General features: G+C 43.8%; 1 protein-coding gene across 1 annotated transcript in view; it reads left to right on the top strand.

Annotated features, from left to right (window-relative positions):
• The window catches only part of PEX7 (peroxisomal biogenesis factor 7), a 103,916-nt gene extending 92,601 nt beyond the window's left edge, over positions 1 to 11,315 (top strand). The window contains exon 10 of the mRNA XM_077351797.1: positions 10,333 to 11,315. Coding sequence (XP_077207912.1) covers positions 10,333 to 10,401 — 69 coding nt within the window. The 3' untranslated portion in view covers positions 10,402 to 11,315. The remainder of the gene's footprint in view (positions 1 to 10,332) is intronic.
• The last annotated feature ends 7,755 nt before the right edge of the window (positions 11,316 to 19,070 follow it).

Genomic DNA, 19,070 nt, shown 5'->3' with positions numbered 1-19,070 from the left:
TGAGACAATTCCAAAGGATAAAAAAAACATGTTGAGACAATTCCAAAGGATAAAAATATAGTGCTGCAAGATGGAACATCCAGGTTGGATAGCACTCAATCAGCTACTGGGAGAGAGTTGAGGAGAACTATGAGTGGTACTATTCTTAACGACACAACTGAACTAAACTCAAAGGACATTCATTTGTTGATGCAAATGGATGCAAAAGGAAAGTCAAAAGCTGTTTGCTGTATACAATAGGAGCATAGAATGTGAGAAGTATGAATCAAGGTAAGCTTGAAATCATAAAATGAGAAACAGAATGTTTAACCATTGCAATCCTGGTAAAGTGCATTGGATTAGAACATTACAAAAAATGTACTTAGAGAAATACAAGCACAAAAGAAAAAGAGTTGCTCTTGGCACAGTCAGTCAGGGACTATAACACAACATCTGACTGAATATCACTTGTCCTCTGGCTCAGCGTTTTGGGTTGGATTGTCATCAATATGCAGACGGAACCCAGCTCTATCTCTTTATGGATGGCCACCTGGACTCCCCTCCGGAACCATTCATTAGACGTTTGGAAGCCGTAGCTGGGTGGCTTGAGCAGAGTGTCCTGAAACTCAACCACTCCAAGACAGAAGTCTTATGGCTAGGGAGGAAGAGGGCAGGCTAGAAAGTGCGTTTACTCATCCTGGCTGGAATGAAACTTAACATCGTGCCCCTGTCCAAGAATTCGGGGGCAAATCTTCATGCCTCTCTTTCTATGGACGCACAGGTCATGAGGGTAGCCTGCAAGGCATTTTACCTTCTGTGCCAGGCAAGGCTACTAGCACCATACCTGTACTAAGAGCACCTGGCCATGGTGATCCACATGATAGTGACCTCCAGAATTGACAACCTCAATTCAATACAACCTCCAGAATTGACAACCTCAATTCAATACAATCTCAGATATGCAGATGATACCACTCTAATGGCAGAAAGTGAAGAGGAATTAAAGAGCCTGTTGATGCGGGTGAAGGTGAGCCTCCGGGGAGGGCGGTATAGAAGTATGATAAATAAAGAAAAATAAAGGAGGAGAGTGCAAAAGTTGGCTTGAAACTCAACATCAAGAAAACTAAGATCATGGCATCCGACCCTCTGAATTCCTGGCAAATAGATGGGGAAGAAATTGAGATAGTGACAGATTTTATTTTCCTGGGCTCCAAGATCACTGCAGATGGGGACTGCAGCAAAGAAATTAAAAGACGCTTGCTCCTGGGGAGGAAAACTATGGCAAATCTAGACAGCATCCTAAAAAGCAGAGACATCACCCTGCCAACAAAAGTGCGTTTAGTCAAGGCTATGGTATTCCCAGTTGCAATGTATGGCTGCGAAAGTTGGACCATAAGGAAGGCTGAGCGTCAAAGAATTGAGGCTTTTGAACTCTGGTGCAGGAGAAGACTCTTGCGAGTCCCTTGGACTGCAAGGCGAACAAACCGGTCAGTCCTAGAGGAGATCAGCCCTGACTGCTCCTTAGAAGGCCAGATCCTGAAGATGAAACTCAAATACTTTGGCCACCTCATGAGAAGGAAGGACTCCCTGGAGAAGAACCTAATGCTGGGAGCGATCGAGAGCAAAAGAAGAAGGGGACGACAGAGAACGAGGTGGCTGGATGGAGTAACTGAAGCAGTAGGTGCAAACTTAAACGGACTCCGGGGAATGGTAGAGGACAGGAAGTCCTGGAGGATCATTGTCCATGGGGTCGTGATAGGTCGGACACGACTTCGCACCTAACAACAACAACTCACTCTGTTATACTGCCCTTGCCTCTGAGCCAGAAATTGCAGCTGGCACAGAATGCAGCTGCTAGGGTCCTCACAGGAACATCTTGGAGGGCCCACATCTAGCCTGTGCTGAAGCAACTGCATTGGTTTCCAGTTGTGGCCCAGATAAGGTTCAAGCTTTTGGTTTCGACCTATAAGGCCTTGTGCAGTCTAGGACCCACATATTTGAGGAACCTCCTTATGCCCCCTGCAGAGCTTTACTCTCTGCGGGCACTAACTTGTTAGTGGTACTCGACTCCCGGGAAGTTTGTCTGGCCTCAACCAGGGCCAGGGCATTTTTGGTCCTGGCTCCAACCTGGTGGAATGAGCTCCAAGAAGAGCTGAGGGCCCTGCAGAAACTCTCTGGGTTCCACAGGGTCTGTAAGACGGAGTTCTTCCACCAGGACTTTGGTTGAGGCAAGAGCATGGGGCCCCTCCCGATGGGCACCTCCAGGTTAGATCCTCACGAGGCTAGGTCATCGCCTGGTAGCTTTTGAGAGACTCATGGAATTCTGCAAAGACAACCATTCATTGCAAACACATTTTTCAGGCAACCAAACAGATAACTCTAAATGTAAGCTTCACTGGATGGCCAGTGCAGAATCAGAAGATGGAAAAGCCCTCTTCTTTCCGCTAAAGACAATGTTAAGAACTTGCACTACTAAGTTCAAGTGAGGGTGAACGAGAAGGCCTTTGGGTAGAAGCCAGAGATATTTTCAAGTAGGAATGCATAAAAACTATTCTGCTCAAGAAAAGCCTTGATGGATGACTGATGAAACTCTTAAAATTGCTAAAGATAGATAAGAGGCAAAAGTAAAAGAGAATAGAACCAAAGTCTAAAAGCAGTGTTCCAACAACTCACACAGAGTAAAAGAGAACTATTATAGTAACCACTATAAGGAAATAGAAGAAAACAAACAAAAAACAGGAATAGGTGGAATACCAATTGAGCTAATCCAAGCCACGGAGACAAAGTTCATCAAATGCTTAACAAGATTATGCCATAAATATGAAAAACAAAACCAGGGCCCACAGACTGGAAATGCTCAATTTACATTCCAAAGAGATGTCAAAGACTGCAGCAACTATCAGACTTGCATTAATTATCCCAATAAAATGATGCTCAACCCCTTACAATAAAGTATGTTTGGATAAGAAATGCCAGATATGTAAGCTGGATTCAGAAGAGAATTTCAAAAGACAATCTGCATTTAATAAATTACAGCAAACCTTTTGCCTGTGTGAATCACAATAGGCTATGGCTGGTGTTAAAGGAAATGTGTGTGTGCAGTATCTAATTGGCTTCTGGACAAGAGGCCACTGTTAGGACAGAATACACACACTTTTAGATACTAAAACAAGCATGGTGTAGTGGCTAAAGTGTGGGATGGATCTAAGAGACCCAGGCTTGAATCCCCACACTGCCATGGTAGCTTGCTAGGTGAACTTGGGCCAGTCACACACACTGCCAACACAGGGATAAAACAGAGGACAAGGGCATAATGTAAGCTGTTTTGAGAAAGCTGGATATAAATGAAGCAACTCCATCAGTGAATGAGTGAATGAGTGAATGAATGAATGAATGAATGAATGAATGAATGAATGAATGAATGAATGAATGAATGAATGAATGAATGAATGAATTCTCAGATTTTTAGCCTGCCCTTCTTTCCAGGAGGCCATGGTATCATATATAGAATTCTGCTCTTTGGCCCAAAGAAATCCAACCAGCTTTATGACTCAGCAGGAACCTGACCCCAGGTCTTTCAAGTCCAGATTCAACATTCTAACCACTATGGACACCTCTCAAAGTTACTGTAATAGAGAGATCATCTGGAAAACCCACATTCACATTTCACTTTGCTAGCTTTGTGTGCCTCGGTTTGTCTCGCAAATTACTGCCTGTCTGAAATACCAGTGGGAATAGTAGTAATCTATATATGCCAACATCATTGTGAGAATGGACAATATGGTAAAATGATGCTGCCAATCCTGAGCTTTAGGATCATATATATCTTTTTTTAAGTTAAATATTGCTGAGACTTTGATGAGCTGTTAACGGGGTATTTTCTCCTTTTGTTGGCTAAGTGATACATTGCCAAGCAACAGACTCTGTTTTTTTTTAGGCCCACATGTTGCTGTTTTGTACATAGATGTCTATTGACTCATCACAATGCTTTCTACAAGGATTGATTTGCCTCTATTAGACTTCAGGAGATCACAAATATTTATCAGAATTATTTCCTGTTCATGTTTCCTTTGCTGTCATTGCTTAGTTACGCTTCAGGCTCTCAGAGTCTTATCAGAAATGGAGCTGAACTGAATTATTCAAAATGGACCTTGGAAGTCTGCATTTTGTATAAACCCTGTTTGCTCTCCCTGTGATCTGATGAACTTACTCTGTTACTGTATTTGTGTTCAGAAACGATTCCATGGTTCTAATTAAGTTGATCACAGGTGGGAAGTCCCCAAGGATTTTGCAGATGGTGATTTATGTATTGTTTCCTCTCAGCAACTGGATGTACTAAAAGATACATACCTGCTTTTAATTTCCAAATATGATGCTTAGAAGAAACCCCACTGTGTGACTGTTGCAGTCTACAAAAAATCAATAATGAAAAATATTATTTTTGTTAAATTACATAAGGCACATATTTCACATGTGGGGAATTTGTTTCCTTAGTTAAAAAACAGCTCACTGAATAATAACCTTCTCCCCTCCCCCCAGCTTTACAACTTACTATACTAATTGGATTTTAAATTGGGATAATTCTGTTTTATAACAGAATAATAATTTACAGGTATTTACAGGTATTGTCTTTGAACTTTGTTTAAGGCTTTAATCAGAGATATTGCTTTATGTTAAATGGTATCATTAACTTGATTTCTGTGGAAAGTTCTTTTAGAACTGTGACAATTTCTTTGGCCCTTTGTGCTAGTACATTGTTCGTCATTCAGTTATCTAGCTGTCATTCTGGTATCTCTCCATCCTTTCTTTCTGCAGTTTGGCTATGGAACTTTAATTACATTATCCAATATGATTAATTCTGTACAGTACTTTCCACCCTAAAATGTATAGATGTTTCCTGACCCTGATTATAATTTCCATTGGGTCTGTAAAATTGGTGCTTGTATTTGCACTTACAAGTCTAATAAGATTCTGTTTATATGATGATGAGACTAGTCAACATTCCAGTTCCCTCAGGCTAGTGAAGTCCTGCCATACTCTGTACATTATTTATATTTAGAAAATCTGTGTTGAGAACATGAAAAATAATGGCTAGAGATGTACATTTTTGTAATGTGAGTAAGGTGATGTGAATGCCTGTAATTTTACTCTGGTGAAAAATCTTGATTTTTCTTTTGTTCATGCATCTCATCCAAGTCTTCCAAAATTTTTCCTTGCAACCGTTTTCTGACTTCTTAGCAACATGTGCTTTCTGAACAGGTGTGGCAAAGACACTTGAGTTGTGTTCTTTGTAAGATTATTTGGAGACCCCTGTGATGAACAGAAGCCTTTTTTGCCCTGGAAGGGGAAAATGGCCACTCGTTTGAGCCTTTGGGAGTGCTGCTCCAGCATGCAATGACCTTTCAGGAGTGGGGGATGGACTGCTGGAGGGAAGCAGAGCAGGATTTCAGCTCAGGCCTACCTCGGGGAGAGGGCAGTGAGGAGAAGAGCAGACAAACTGAAATGTTAGCTCTGCTTGGTAGTATGGCAGAGCAGTTTGGTTCAACTTCTGGCAGAGAATAGCTCACCTGATTGTTCGACCTGTCCCTGGCAATGAACAGACCTTGTGTCCTTTAATCTGATTTCTGGGGAAAGCTCTCTCTCTCTCTCTCTCTCTCTGTTAGGATTAATTTGTCTTCTGTCTTTCTGGAGTCCTAGAGATAACTTCACATCTAGATGGCAGTAGCATGTAGGAAGTAGAACCTTAAGTCTCGAGGCTTTTCTGCGCATTGGGCATTGTAATGTGAAGCCTGATGTATTACAAAACACATAAATAATCGCAATTCATCAGCACTCCACACTTCTCATTCTGTCTCGCATGTTTTTGGCCGCTTTTGCTGCTTTAGTCTTGTTGCGCTTTGGCCTGCCTACCAGTGTCAATCACTTTGGCCAGCCAATCCCCTTCTGGCATGGCTGATTGACAGATGAACTTCCCTTGATCATCGTTTTTAAAAATTAAATAGACTTATTTGTTTAAACGCCTGTCCGAATCTTCATAGAGGCACAGACAATCTCAGCCGAGGCGCATATCTGCCTGTTCATTGCTCCGGGCTGTTCTCCATTAAAAAAATCCAAACACTTCTTGTCTCCCAGAAGAAGGGGGAGGGAGGCAGGTGCAAGGGCGGGACATTGGTGGCGGAGGTAGCGCTTCTTCACCTCCATACATTTCTTTGGCTCGTGGCCTGCTGGTTGTCTGCTGAGGGATAGTGCTTTTTAGATTGGTGAATCCACTTTTGAGGATTCACCAACTCACACTTTAAAATGGCAGTAAATCAAGCAGTTTGCTGGCCGGATGTGGGAGGTTGGTGACGTCATGGGAAGCGGCCAGAATATAGCATTTCACTATATTTATCGCATGCAGAAAAGCTCTCAGATTCTCCATTAAAGTGAAGGCTGAGCAATGATCAATCAATGATCAAAACCGATGCTGGACCCGCAGGATCCTGCCAACTACCGCCCGGTGTCGCACCTAGCGTTCCTGGGCAAGGTGGTGGAAAGGGCTGCGGCGGACCAGCTCCTAGCTTTCTTGGATGAAACTTCGGCACTCGATCCATATCAGTCTGGCTTCCGCCCTGGCCACGGGGTGGAGACGGTGTTGGTCGCCCTGCTGGATGATCTCTGTCGCCAGCTGGATAGAGGCGGGTCAGCCGTGCTGGTCCTTCTGGATCTGTCGGCTGCTTTCGACATCGTGGACCATGAGATATTGGTCCATCGCCTCGCCGGTACGGGGATACGGGGTACAGCCTTGCACTGGATACGCTCCTTCCTCCAGAACCGGACCCAGAGGGTTGCAGTGGGGGAGGAGCTCTTGCGCCCTTATGGACTCCCTTGTGGGGTCCCACAGGGCGCGGTTCTCTCCCCGACACTATTTAACATCTTCATGCGCCCTCTGGCCCAGCTGGTACGGAGTTTTGGGTTGGGCTGCCATCAGTACGCTGACGACACCCAGCTCTATCTCCTCATGGACGGCCACCCAGACTCCCCCCCGTAACCATTGGCCAGATGTTTGGAAGCGGTGACAGAATGGTTTGAGCAGAGTCGCCTGAAACTCAACCCCTCCAAGACGGAGGTCCTGTGGCTGGGAAGTAGGGGGCGGGAACAGGAAGCGCATTTACCCACCCTGGCAGGGGCGCATCTTACCATCGTGTCCCAGGCCAGAAACTTGGGTGTGACCATTGATGCCTCCCTGACTATGGAGGCGCAGGTCAGGAAAGTAGCCGGCCAGGCATTTTTCCATCTTCGCCAAGCTCGGCTACTAGCGCCCTACCTGTCCCCCGAACACCTGGCCACTGTGATCCATGCAATGGTCACCTCCAGATTCGATTTCTGTAACTCGCTCTACGCGGGCCTATCCCTGTCTCTGATCCGGAAAGTACAAAATGCAGCTGCTAGGGTCCTCACCGGCACACCTTGGAAGACCCATATCCAGCCTGTGCTGAGGCAGCTGCACTGGTTACCAATTGCTGTCCGGATCCGGTTCAAGGTTCTGGTTCTAACCTTTAAGGCTTTACGCGGGCTGGGACCCACATACCTGAGGGACCGCCTAGTGCCCTATGCCCCCTGCAGGGCTCTGCGCTCTGCGAGTGAGAATCTTCTGGTTGTTCCCAGCCCTAGGGAAGCACGCCTAGCCTCGACCAGGGCCAGGGCCTTTTCGGTCCTGGCCCCCACCTGGTGGAATGAGCTCCCGGGTGAGTTGCGGGCCCTGCGGGACCCTTCAACGTTCCGCAGGGCCTGCAAGACGGAACTCTTCCGCCAGGTCTATGGTTGAGGCTGGGGCTGCTGGGGTACATCGACTGCTCTCCCCCGGACTTCTTGAACATCGTTGACCTCCTTCTCCTCCACCCCCCCCTTTTTTAGGAATGGGGGTAGGAAGGGGATCTTATTATTGTGCTGCCATGTTGTGATATTTTAAAGTCTTTTAATGGGAATTTTAGTGGGGTTTTTAAGACACTGTAACCCACCACGAGCCATTTGGGAGTGGCGGGAAATAAATAGAAGAAATAATAATAATAATAATAATAATAATAATAATAATAATAATAAGGCAAATCATTTAAGAAAGGATTAATGACACAGAGCACCAACTAGACCTGTCTAGATCACCCAAGTTCATGTCCCTCAAAAACAGATTTATCCAGAAACTGGCAGCTTCTCTGTCCTTTCTGGAGAATAAGAGGTGCTCTGCTTTGAGAGGTGCTCTGCTTTACCATCTGCATTGCTCGAGGGGCACTATTAAAAGGTTCCAAAAGCAAAGAGAATCTGCATATGCGGAGGCGGGGAATTGGAGTCCATCGGGCGCGTCCTTTTCACACTCCTCTCTGGATTCCCAGTGACTCTGAGGAAGGGGAAATTAAGCCTTCTTTCCAGAAGAAATACTGATGTATCCAAACGGATAGCCAAATATCGTTCCATAACAGGCAGTCATACCAAAAGCATATTATTGAAGATCTGTCATGCTTTTGGTATACTAACTCTGATATGTTTTTAGTTTAATTCTGTTTTAAACATTCCATTTATAAATATTTAGTTACTATTAAGCATTTTATTAGATTACAATTTTAAAAGTTGTGCAGGTTTTATAGCTGGCTTGGAGCTGTATTACAAATAAATCTGAATCTATCTGGAGACCTATGCTGCTGAACTGTTTTTTTGAAACTTACTTGTGAATAAATAAATCTTCTTTGCTGTTAATATATAATTCTTGCTTCAATTACCTCCATTCTACTTGTGCACTACACAGTACAGCAGCAAACACAAAGCCTTGACATTTGCAACCTTCAGAATACCTGGAATCTTAGGGGAAGTTTTGTAATTGAAAATACACATTTTCCCCAAAATCACAGGAGACTGGCAGAGGTTAGTTCACTTGATAGAAATGGCCTGTCACAACCTTTTAAGACCAAACCGATGATTCCTTCAGATGAATTGATGGTTCTGTTTAACAACCTTTTAAAGAGGCAGGTGGAAATTGTGAGGGCTGGGAGCAGAATTTCCTCTGCAGTTGCTCAGAAGCTCTAGAACAGGGGTAGTCAACCTGTGGTCCTCCAGATGTCCATGGACTACAATTCCTATGAGCCCCTCCCATGAGCATTTGCTGGCAGGGGCTCATGGGAATTGTAGTCCATGAACATCTGAAGGACCACAGGTTGACTATCCCTGCTCTAGAATACTCTTCTTAGCAAGGTTAGCAGACATATCATAATAAAAACAACCCATAAAGATACTGCAGTAGCCCAGATGTAGTAACAGTAGAATAGGTATAATCAGATGCTCTGAAATACTTGCCAAGATCAAATGTCTTGCATAGATTTCTAAAAGAGAGCAGCAAGGAAGAGCATTCACAGATCTCATAGAAAATGCATTCTGGGCTGCAGACTGGAGTTTTTGTCGTAGCAGGTTGCCCCACCTCTTCCTGCACCCACATGGGGGAACATTTGGCCTGGTGCACCTCATCCACCCCCAATTTGTGCTCCTGCACAGGAGCTGGGGCAGTGAAGTTCCCAGTGCGTAAACGGTCTATGTGAGTTTTTTGTACAGTTTTAGTTGTGAGCTGCTTCAAGCTCTGGAGAGTCAGCATAAGCGTTTTGCAAATAAATAAAGCAAATAAATATGTCATCTAAGGTGTCAAAATACGTTGGACACATAAGCAATTTGTCACTTTAATAAATTTGATTGATATGATCATTTAATTTGGTAATTTGGAATTTTATAGAAAATATTTTTCTGATATGTGAATCTATGACCATTCCTGTATTGTGTACAATTTTTGTATCAATCCAGATTTCAAAATCTGTATAGGTCTAGGTATTGTTCCAAATTGTGGTAGTCTTGTTTCCTGAATCACTACAGGAATTTGTTTCCATCCTTTGCCTTGAATTCAGTCAGGGTTGACCATCAGAACTAAGTTAGAATCTCAGGTGGAAAGTTGCTGGAATGAGCTCCCCTATGGTTCTGCTATCGCTTCACCTTCAGAGTTATTCTTACCTGAACAAGGGGTGGGTCTGATCTTCCTTATAGCAATCACATGCGACTTCATGAAAATATCTGATCATGACTCAACTCTTCAAAATGAGGGGGAACAGCCTTGTAGGAATTATAGATAATTTAATCTTTATTTCAGTTTATTTAGCCACATAGAATTAGAATAGTTTTTAGAATATTATTTTATATTTCCTTTTCATAAGCCTGGACAATTGTAACAAATACAAAGATTATATAGGTATACTTTTCAGTTCACAGTCCTATAATTCCTTTTAGTTTTTTCTGTTTTTCTCCTAGCATCTCTCTAAAGTGAATTGTATTTTCTCTCCATAGGTGGCAGACTGTGCTTGGGATGAGACCGTGAAGATCTATAGACCTTCTTCATTGGCAGTTTCTGCATAGAATCATATACTTCATGGAAGACAGCAAATTTGGAACGATTGCTTCCAGTTTTCTAGGGCAGGGCACACTCACAGGATGCATTGGAATCTTGATCAACTTATTTCTTAAAATGCAATTTCGTGTTTAAAATGAAGACATGCTGTTAAGAGCATATTCAAATAGCTTTTTCTATAAAACTACATTGTGGGGACAGCATAAAAACCATGTGTTGCAGAGATGGATAGATGAGGAAGAGGACAAAAACACTGGTAGTCTTCTCTGTGGGTGTGGTAAGCAATCACGTAAATATTAGGTGATTTAAACCAAGTGTCCTACATCTGCTATAGGAAAAGACATGCAAATAGTGCTGTAATTTGACCCTTGATCTCTGTTAAAATGTATTGTTTACTAAACAGTCACATAGCATGGCATAAAACATAGATTTTATTATTGACCCCACATTATGACATGATGCATACTACTGATGAACAGTAAGTTACACCGTTATCTCTCATTCAACTTTTGTTTATGTGTTTTAGGAAAAAATATTATGAACAATGTTTTTTGGGTTTTTTCTCTGTGAACCAATCACATCATGCATATAGAAAACCTCAGGATTCAAGCCATTACTTTTTGAGGTTCAATTCAAATTTAAATAGGTTTCATAACCCATTAAAGACAAAATTCTGGCTCCTGCAGGATACCACAAGGGAAATAATGGGAGAGCGCCCCTGGATTCCTGAGGGGTGGGGATAAATAGGGGGCTGGAAAGTCAGCTAAGGGTGGGAAAGTAGCCATCTGATCTGACTTTCTCGTCAAACCATGGACCATGGCTGAACCCAAGACAGGTGGGTGTAGGTTCCATCTATCTCAGGATCCTGTTCATGGAACTTCATGTCTCCTGAATAAAGCATGTGTGCAAGACTGAGCAACAATCTGCGTGCATTTGTAAGTGTACACTCATACCCGTGTGCTTGTGCGGAGACACATGCACACACACACCCTGGGCATATATTATTGACTTAATCTCAACCTTAATTTCAACCTATTCACTCAGCCTTTGATTAGTGATTCAGCATCTCTTGGAAAAAATGGTATGTGGTTTGGGGACCTGATATGCACCTTTAACTTATTTTCTGGTTATGATCCAAATCAGTGGTCCCCAACATTTTTATCACCGGGGACCGGTCAACGCTTGACAATTTTACTGAGGCCCGGGGGGGGGGAGTAGTCTTTTGCCGAGGAACGTCACCGCCGCCGTCTGAGCCCCTGCTCCACTTGCTTTCCCCCCTGACTTCCCGCATTATTATTATTATTATTATTATTATTATTATTATTATTATTATTATTATTATTATTGCTTATGTCCCGCCTCCTTCCAAGGACACTTTGGTGCGAAACTTCCTCCACACTTGCTCTGGCACTTCCCTCTTCCACTCCCTTAGCTCCCTAGTATACCAGGGAGCCAGTTTGAGTCAAGGGCACAGAGCACCTGAGAACGATCTCATCAATAGCAGTGGTTAAATGGGACTGCCAGTCCTCCACTAACACCACTAGCAAGTCACCGGGAGGCATTGGGTCTTGCAGAACATTCAGGAATACTGTTGTGGTCTGACCATGGAATGGGATCAACCGCCATCAAATCCACCTCTACCCCAGTATTGAAGACCAAATCAAGTGTGCGGCTAGTCTGATGGGTGGGTCCAGCAACAAATTGAGAGAACCCCAGTGCCTCCATAGTTGACACCAGGTCCAAATTACACCTGAAGGATGGCGAATCAGCATGGACATGGAAGTCCCTCAGGATTACAAGCTTGGGATCCGTTAGTGCTTCTAGGAGGCTCAGCAGGCTAGGGGGTGAGCGTTGGGTGAATGGTAAACCATCCAGTAGCCAAGCTCTCCGCTGACCCCCACTTCACTCTGACACATTTCACTCCAATGATCTATGGCGCCAGGAAAGTCTCCCTGAGAAGAATTCCCACCACCCCCTCCCCTTCCATGAAGCTGTGAATAGTGGAGAACCTGTAAGGGAGATATAGGGGTCCCGCTCTCTCCCCTATCTTGGGGTGAGCCGGACTCAGGCTGCCCAACCATGGGTCCCACCATACGCAGAGAGCAATAAAACACATCAGAGCCAAACATTTGGATAAAAGGTGTATTAAATGCTATAGCAAGCTGGAGTAACAATACAGGTACATTGTGTGACAGGAATGAATGGAAAAACAACCCTGACTGGTCTCGTCTCCCCCTGCAGCTGGGAGATGAGTGAGATCAATCTAATTTCTATTAGAAAATGCCTTGCTCAAAGCGTAACAGGAGAGTCCTAGCGGATGGATGTCAGGACTCGCAATGAGGCTGCTCACCCAAGAAACCATCCCCATTTATAATTAGCAAAAAGTTTTGATGTGCCAGAGCTGGGGCAATTCAGAAGATCTGTTGAGGCAACTCTGACCAACTGGCCCCAGTAGCACTCAGGTGTAAAGAGGCCAGGCAATCTTGATGTTATCGCCTAGCCTCCAGCACCTCCTGTCGGGATGGGACAGAGATTAGAAAGACAGTGAGTAGACCCAGGCCCTATGTTTCAATGACTGTGAGAATGCCACAGCCATGACCTATTGGGTCGGAATCACTCCCTGCTCTTCTCTTGTCCAATCTCTACACCCCACTATACCTCACTTGACCCATGACCCTTGGGATCCCTGACCCTGTATAGGGCCCTCCTCCTACCCCAACCCACAAAGACAGAATCAATCATCCTCTCCCCACCTTAGCTGTAACCTGATATCTGCACTAACTCCCACTACCCACCTCCCTCCCAAACCACCCCTACCACAAATCCCCCCTTCCCACCCCCACCCCCCAAATAATACAGATATATAAAACCAGCTTTGGCCACCTCATGAGAAGGAAGGACTCCCCGGAGAAGAGCCTAATGCTGGGAGCGACTGAGGGTAAAAGAAGAAGGGGACGACAGAGAATGAGATGGCTGGATGGAGTCACTGAAGCAATAGGTGCGAACTTAAATTGACTCCGGGGAATGGTAGAGGACAGGAAGGTCTGGAGGATCATTGTCCATGGGGTCGCGATGCGTCGGACACGACTTCACGCCTACCAACAACAACATAATACCAGCTAATATATCCAGGGAGGAGCACCCCAGATCACATTCCAGGGGTCTATCTGGGGACTTTCTCCAATGGGGTCCTGAGGACTACCAACCTTCCCCCCTTCCCACATTCTGTCCTGATCCTCTGGAGTGCAAACTCAGTAGCTGCAGTTCAGTCTGTCACCACTAGATGGCAAAATTCCTATTTGGGACTCCTTCCAGCTCCGTGTGATCTTCTCTCGTCAGCTCTGACAGTTCCTTCGGGCCATTCCCCACCGCTTCCCAGGTGTCACACACATCAGGTGTTGGATTCTGGCTCTGCCACATTGTTCCTTTGCCAGGCATCACACTGATCATTGGGACGTTTCCTGCCATCTCACTGGTCCTCTCGGGGCTATTGGCCACTGCCCAATCCCACTGCTGGTGTCCAGCCCTCTTTCTCCAAAAGGGCCCTGATGTATTTGCTGACTCTGGGAATCTTCAGGGACCCTGGACTCAGGTATGCTCCTCCCAGTACCACAGTAAGCTGCTAGGCAAGAAGGGGAGTCCACAAAGGGAAGGTGGCAATAAAGAGTGCCCACCAATGCAACCTCAGGGAGGTGGGAGGTTTCACGACTTGCAGATGTATTATTAGTGGGAACCCCCCACCTTCTTGGCACTGTTGTTATTGCGCCTTCTCCTGGGGATCGGGGCTCCTTGCTCTGCTGCTGTTTGCAGGCGAGTCTGCTGATCTCCCTCGGCCTCCGCGTTTTCCCTCTGGTCATCCTGGGCGTTCTTTGGGCTTTCACTGCCTGCTGCTGTACTTGGCACAGTTTTTCCTGAGGTGCTCCATGCTCCCCTCAAACTGCCTCGTTCTCTCCAAGGCCCCCCAACTGGAGACCAACATAATTGGACTCTAAAAAGCCCAATTCTGAGCACAAACCGGCAGAGGGTTCTCATGCTGCTACTCCTGGCACCAACATCTTAGTTCATCAATAGCAATTGCTGCTTGGTTATTTTAATGCAGGTATGGTTTATAACCAGCCTTGGTTCCATCCTCATCCACTTCAAAGAGAGCACCTGCATCCGCTGTCATCTGCAGCCTTGGGGATTTTGTTTAAGATCAGTTAGATTCTTAGAATCAATTTTGACCATCTTTATACCATGGAAATTCCCCCTGAAATTGTGGGGGAAGAAGAGATCTAATTTAGTAATCAAGCCCTATTAGACGGTTCCACTCACTCGGGTCTCTACTGTTTGGAAGAATACAAAAGTGTCACTGTATTTAATTGTCATCTGATATAGGTGAAGTCCTTAATAAATAGCTATAATCTGATTGGTATGTACACTTCCACTTGGCAGCTACTGCAAGCCATATTTGGTCATTCCAGTCAAAATCTTGGTGTACAGTCTGAGTGCTCAAAGAGCTCCAGTGATGCACTTTGAAGGAACACATCTGTGGGTACTTTTCTTTACATCTACAGAAAAGCTGTTCTTAGCAGAGGAGCTTTATGCAAGTTTGTAATCTTTTGGACCAGAATGGATTTCTGAATCTTCCTGTTTATATGTTGTATTAAAAACAAAAGATCCGGTTTTTTATTTTCCTTGACACGATATTTCAAACAATGTACAAGTATTTGTGACACAACCTGTGAACTGAGAAATTACACTGAACCATAAAAAGTACTGCATAGAGCTTTTTGTAATATTCAAGGCAATAAAACTGATAATTTCAAGCCTTAATAGTCCTTTCCTTTATTTCCTACCCCAGTAACTGTGCAAGCAGCATGTAGAGACGATGGAGTAATCTAGAATACTGTGTAAATTTTGTCATTATGTAAAAGACAGTTGGGATAGTCAAAAGAATAGTTTTCAGCTGCTAGAGAAAAATGTTATATATCAGAACAACAATAATCTTAAACCTATATCTGCAGCTGCCAGTTTGATGGAAAGAGGTACTTGGGCCTGGTCTTCTCTCCAGCAGACAGGGTAAAGTCTTCTATTTTGTTGTCTTCATTTCCTCACTTCCATGCTGCTGAGACCAGATGTCCTTTTTGAAAAATGAGGAAATTCAGCCATGAATGTGTGCATTAGATAAATGCAGTGTGACTTTTAACCTGAACAAATAATTTTTAAAGTAAAAAAAGAAGACATACATCTCGCAGCATAGTGAACAATGTTTCATCTGCAGTAATCAAAAGCTAATTTTTAATTCTTTAAGCATGATCATTTTTTAAGTAGCAGCTTTTAAGGATCACAGCAGTTGCTTGTGCTTCTTCAGCAGCTGCATTCAGAAGTGGCCTTTTAAGCACAAATGTCATTAGTGTTTAATCCTTATTTTAAAGGGCACATTAAAGTTCTTTCATATTTTTTTCCTTTGAATTTTTTGCACATGCCGTGAAAATGTGGTATTTCTATGGATCTGCTCTTTTTTGTCACAGTATGCTTTTAAATAATTGTAATTCCACATTGAAAATAGTAAAGAGACCAATTCAATCATTAGTGACGTTGGTCTAGATTCTTTGAAACCATTGGTTTCATCTATCCTAGTGGCCAATGAATAATCTCTAGGCAAGATTAAAAGGTGTTGGTTGTTTTGTTTTTCCCAGAGGTACCTGGCCTCATTCATTCTGGGCATCCTTTAGAGAAATAATAATGTCCAATAGGGCACTAGGACTAGTTTAATCAATACTCTGTGCTTGTGCGACTGAACAGTTAAGCTGTCAGGTTAGGGTCCTTGATTTAAAGCCCTATGAAGCTCACTGGGTGATCTTTGACCAGTTCACGTGTTCAACCTAGCCCATCACCCAAGGAGGTTGTGATGATAGAAAGGGGGAAGGGAAAACTCTGTAGACTGCCCTGAGCAACTTGAAGGATCAGTAGAGTAAAATGTAACGGATAAATCTGGAGATAGAAATCTTGCATCTGTTTTGACTGGGTTTCTCCATGATATTGATATTGTGGACAATCTCCTTGGAGCTGACTATGGAGCAAACCATCTATGCTCTGGAGTCTTCTTCCTCATGGCTGATATTAATTTACCTTTAGAATTGGCTGAGGCCATTAGGCTGCTGGTGAACACCCCTTGGAAAGATGGGATGCTCCTTGAGCCTCTTCAGCCATTCTTCTGTAATTCCAGAATCTGAACCCTATCCTGTTTCTGTTTGACTGCTCAGCAACTTCTTAGATCTGTGCCTCATATTCCTTTGGGGGGAAATAGCATGGCAAGAGGTAATGGATTAAATCTAGGCCTACTTCAGTCTGGCTTCAAGTCTAGCTTTGGGACAGCAACTCCCTTAGTCACACAAGTAATGACCTCCCCTAGATAGATTAGGGAGTAAATCTCTAATGTCTCTTGATAATATTTATTTATTTATTTATTTATTTATTTATTTATTTATTTATTTATTTATTTATATTTTTATACCACCCTTCCCTACGGCTCTGGGCAGTTTACAGAAAACATTTTGGAACATTTACAAACAGTATCAGTATCAATATAACAATATAACAACAATAACATACCAACTAGAATTGTATTTCAACAAACATAACTTTGACACTCTCTTGGTAGTTTCGACCTCTCAGTCTGGGGGGGGGGGGATGACTTGTTATGGCTCAGTCGGCCTCAAGCAAATGCCTGGTGGAAGAGCTCCTTTCTGCAGGCCCTACAGAATTGTGGAAGTTCCGGCAGGGCCCTGATATCTTTGGGGAGCTCATTCCACCAGGAATCTATCTAGAGTCTCTGGAAAGTTCTAAAAAGGGGTTTCTGCTTTGTAGTAATTATGTTCTTGGAATTTACATGAGATACCAAGATAGCTCTCTGACAAATTCCCCCAGCATATTTAATATATGGATTACTTGGAAGAGGACTTGGTGGTCCATACTATCAGCGTGTTGATGACAATACAAGTCTTGGTGTAGTGGTAAGAGTGCTGGACTAGGATTTGGGTAACCTGAGTCTGAATCCCCATTGCCATAGAAGCTTGCTGATTGATCTTGGGCCAATCACACAATCTCAGCCTAACCTACCTCATGGGATTGTTGTGAGGGTAAATGGAGGAGCTGCTCAACTGGGGAGAAAAACCAGGTTGAACTAGATAAATAGAAAGTTATATCTCTCCTCATATCCTGTAGGGGTAGCAGAATTTCTGAGCGGGTTTCTGGAATCAGTAATGGGCTAAGACATTCATGCTCAGTCTCAGGAAGATGGACCTTATGTAGGTAGGTTACTTGGTCACAAATGCCGTACTCTGGATATCATGCACTCCAAGCAGTGGGCCCTTGAGGAAGCAGGACCACTGCTTGGGAGTTCTGTAGGACCTGGTAATGCTGCTTCAGGTTCAGGAGATAGCAGTAGCCACCTTCCTAACCCCCCCCCCCCCAATCTTTCTTGGCTGTATGAGCTGCTCCTTGAAAACCTGCATTCATGTATTTTGTAATCTCTAGATCCAGATTTTTGAGACTGTGTTTAGGCAAGGCAGGAGACAAAGGAAGATAGTAATTGTGGAATAGAAAAATAACAAGGTGGGAGGAAGGGAAATCAGTGCAATATACTAAGTTGTGGGATTATTAGAGCCACAAGTAACTGAATGAACTATAGAATTACACAAGCATTTAGGGAATAAGCATTCAACCAGCAAATTGGATGATTCTGAGTGAAAGCCGTCCTACTTATGCTCGATGTGTCCTTCCTTGAACTAGTACAGAGTCAGAACTGTCCCTTGGTGTTGATACAAGTGTGGAGCATCCCCAGAGAAAGCAAGGAGGTAAGTGGGGTGGGGGCAAGGATTGGGAATCCTTTTTGAGCAGGACTTGGTGAGAAGGAAGGAAATAAGTACAGGGGGCAAGGCAGACTACGTTGGGGGGAAAGAAACTGGAAAAGGAGAAGAGAACAATATTAAAGGAGAGACATTTCTTATGTTGCCTGATCCAGCAGTCTCATTGCAGAGGTCTGAAGTAGTGAAAGAAAGGTCCAGGCAGGAAGGGTTCTCCATCCTGAGTATCTAGTGATGGAGGAGCAATTATGGGATGAGATGGAATCTAGCATGCTGGCTTCAGGAGTGTCAGTCCTGTGCTCTTTTTTACCTAGGTATTTACTATTGGGACTACCATTCCATTTGCTATGTCAAAACTTTGATTCCAGTTTGTGATTGGCGGGTTTGGGGGTGTTCTGTGATTGAATGAACATGAGAATCATTGGAGGGAAATGTCAGAATCTGAGTTGGCATTGGAAGATTTTGTTTGTTTGTTTGTTTTGGTGAGGGGATCCTAGTGTACAATACATCTATATGATGAAGTGAGAGAGGAAGATGGGTCTACCTGAGATTGTTTAGTTACAGCATGACAGGTGTGATTTATGTATCTCAACAATGGCCAGGAGATGGGTAAACGGTGTGGCCATGTATTCGATTATGTTCCAAGCAAACTCTTCATGGACTGGAAGATTCATGTGTAGTTTTGGAAGACTAATTATTGTCCTGCAATCCCCACTCATTAATCATAGCTGGGAAGCTGATGAATTTCAGGGAGGCACAGAATAGAATCTTACATCAGCAAGTATCAGGCTATTTCTGTATGCACAGGCCTCTTCATTTGCATACGT

Source organism: Paroedura picta, chromosome 1 (assembly GCF_049243985.1).
Source record: "Paroedura picta isolate Pp20150507F chromosome 1, Ppicta_v3.0, whole genome shotgun sequence".
NCBI lineage: Eukaryota > Metazoa > Chordata > Lepidosauria > Squamata > Gekkonidae > Paroedura > Paroedura picta.
Note: the sequence above shows the minus strand (reverse complement) of the source record. Positions and strands in the feature narration are given on the sequence as shown.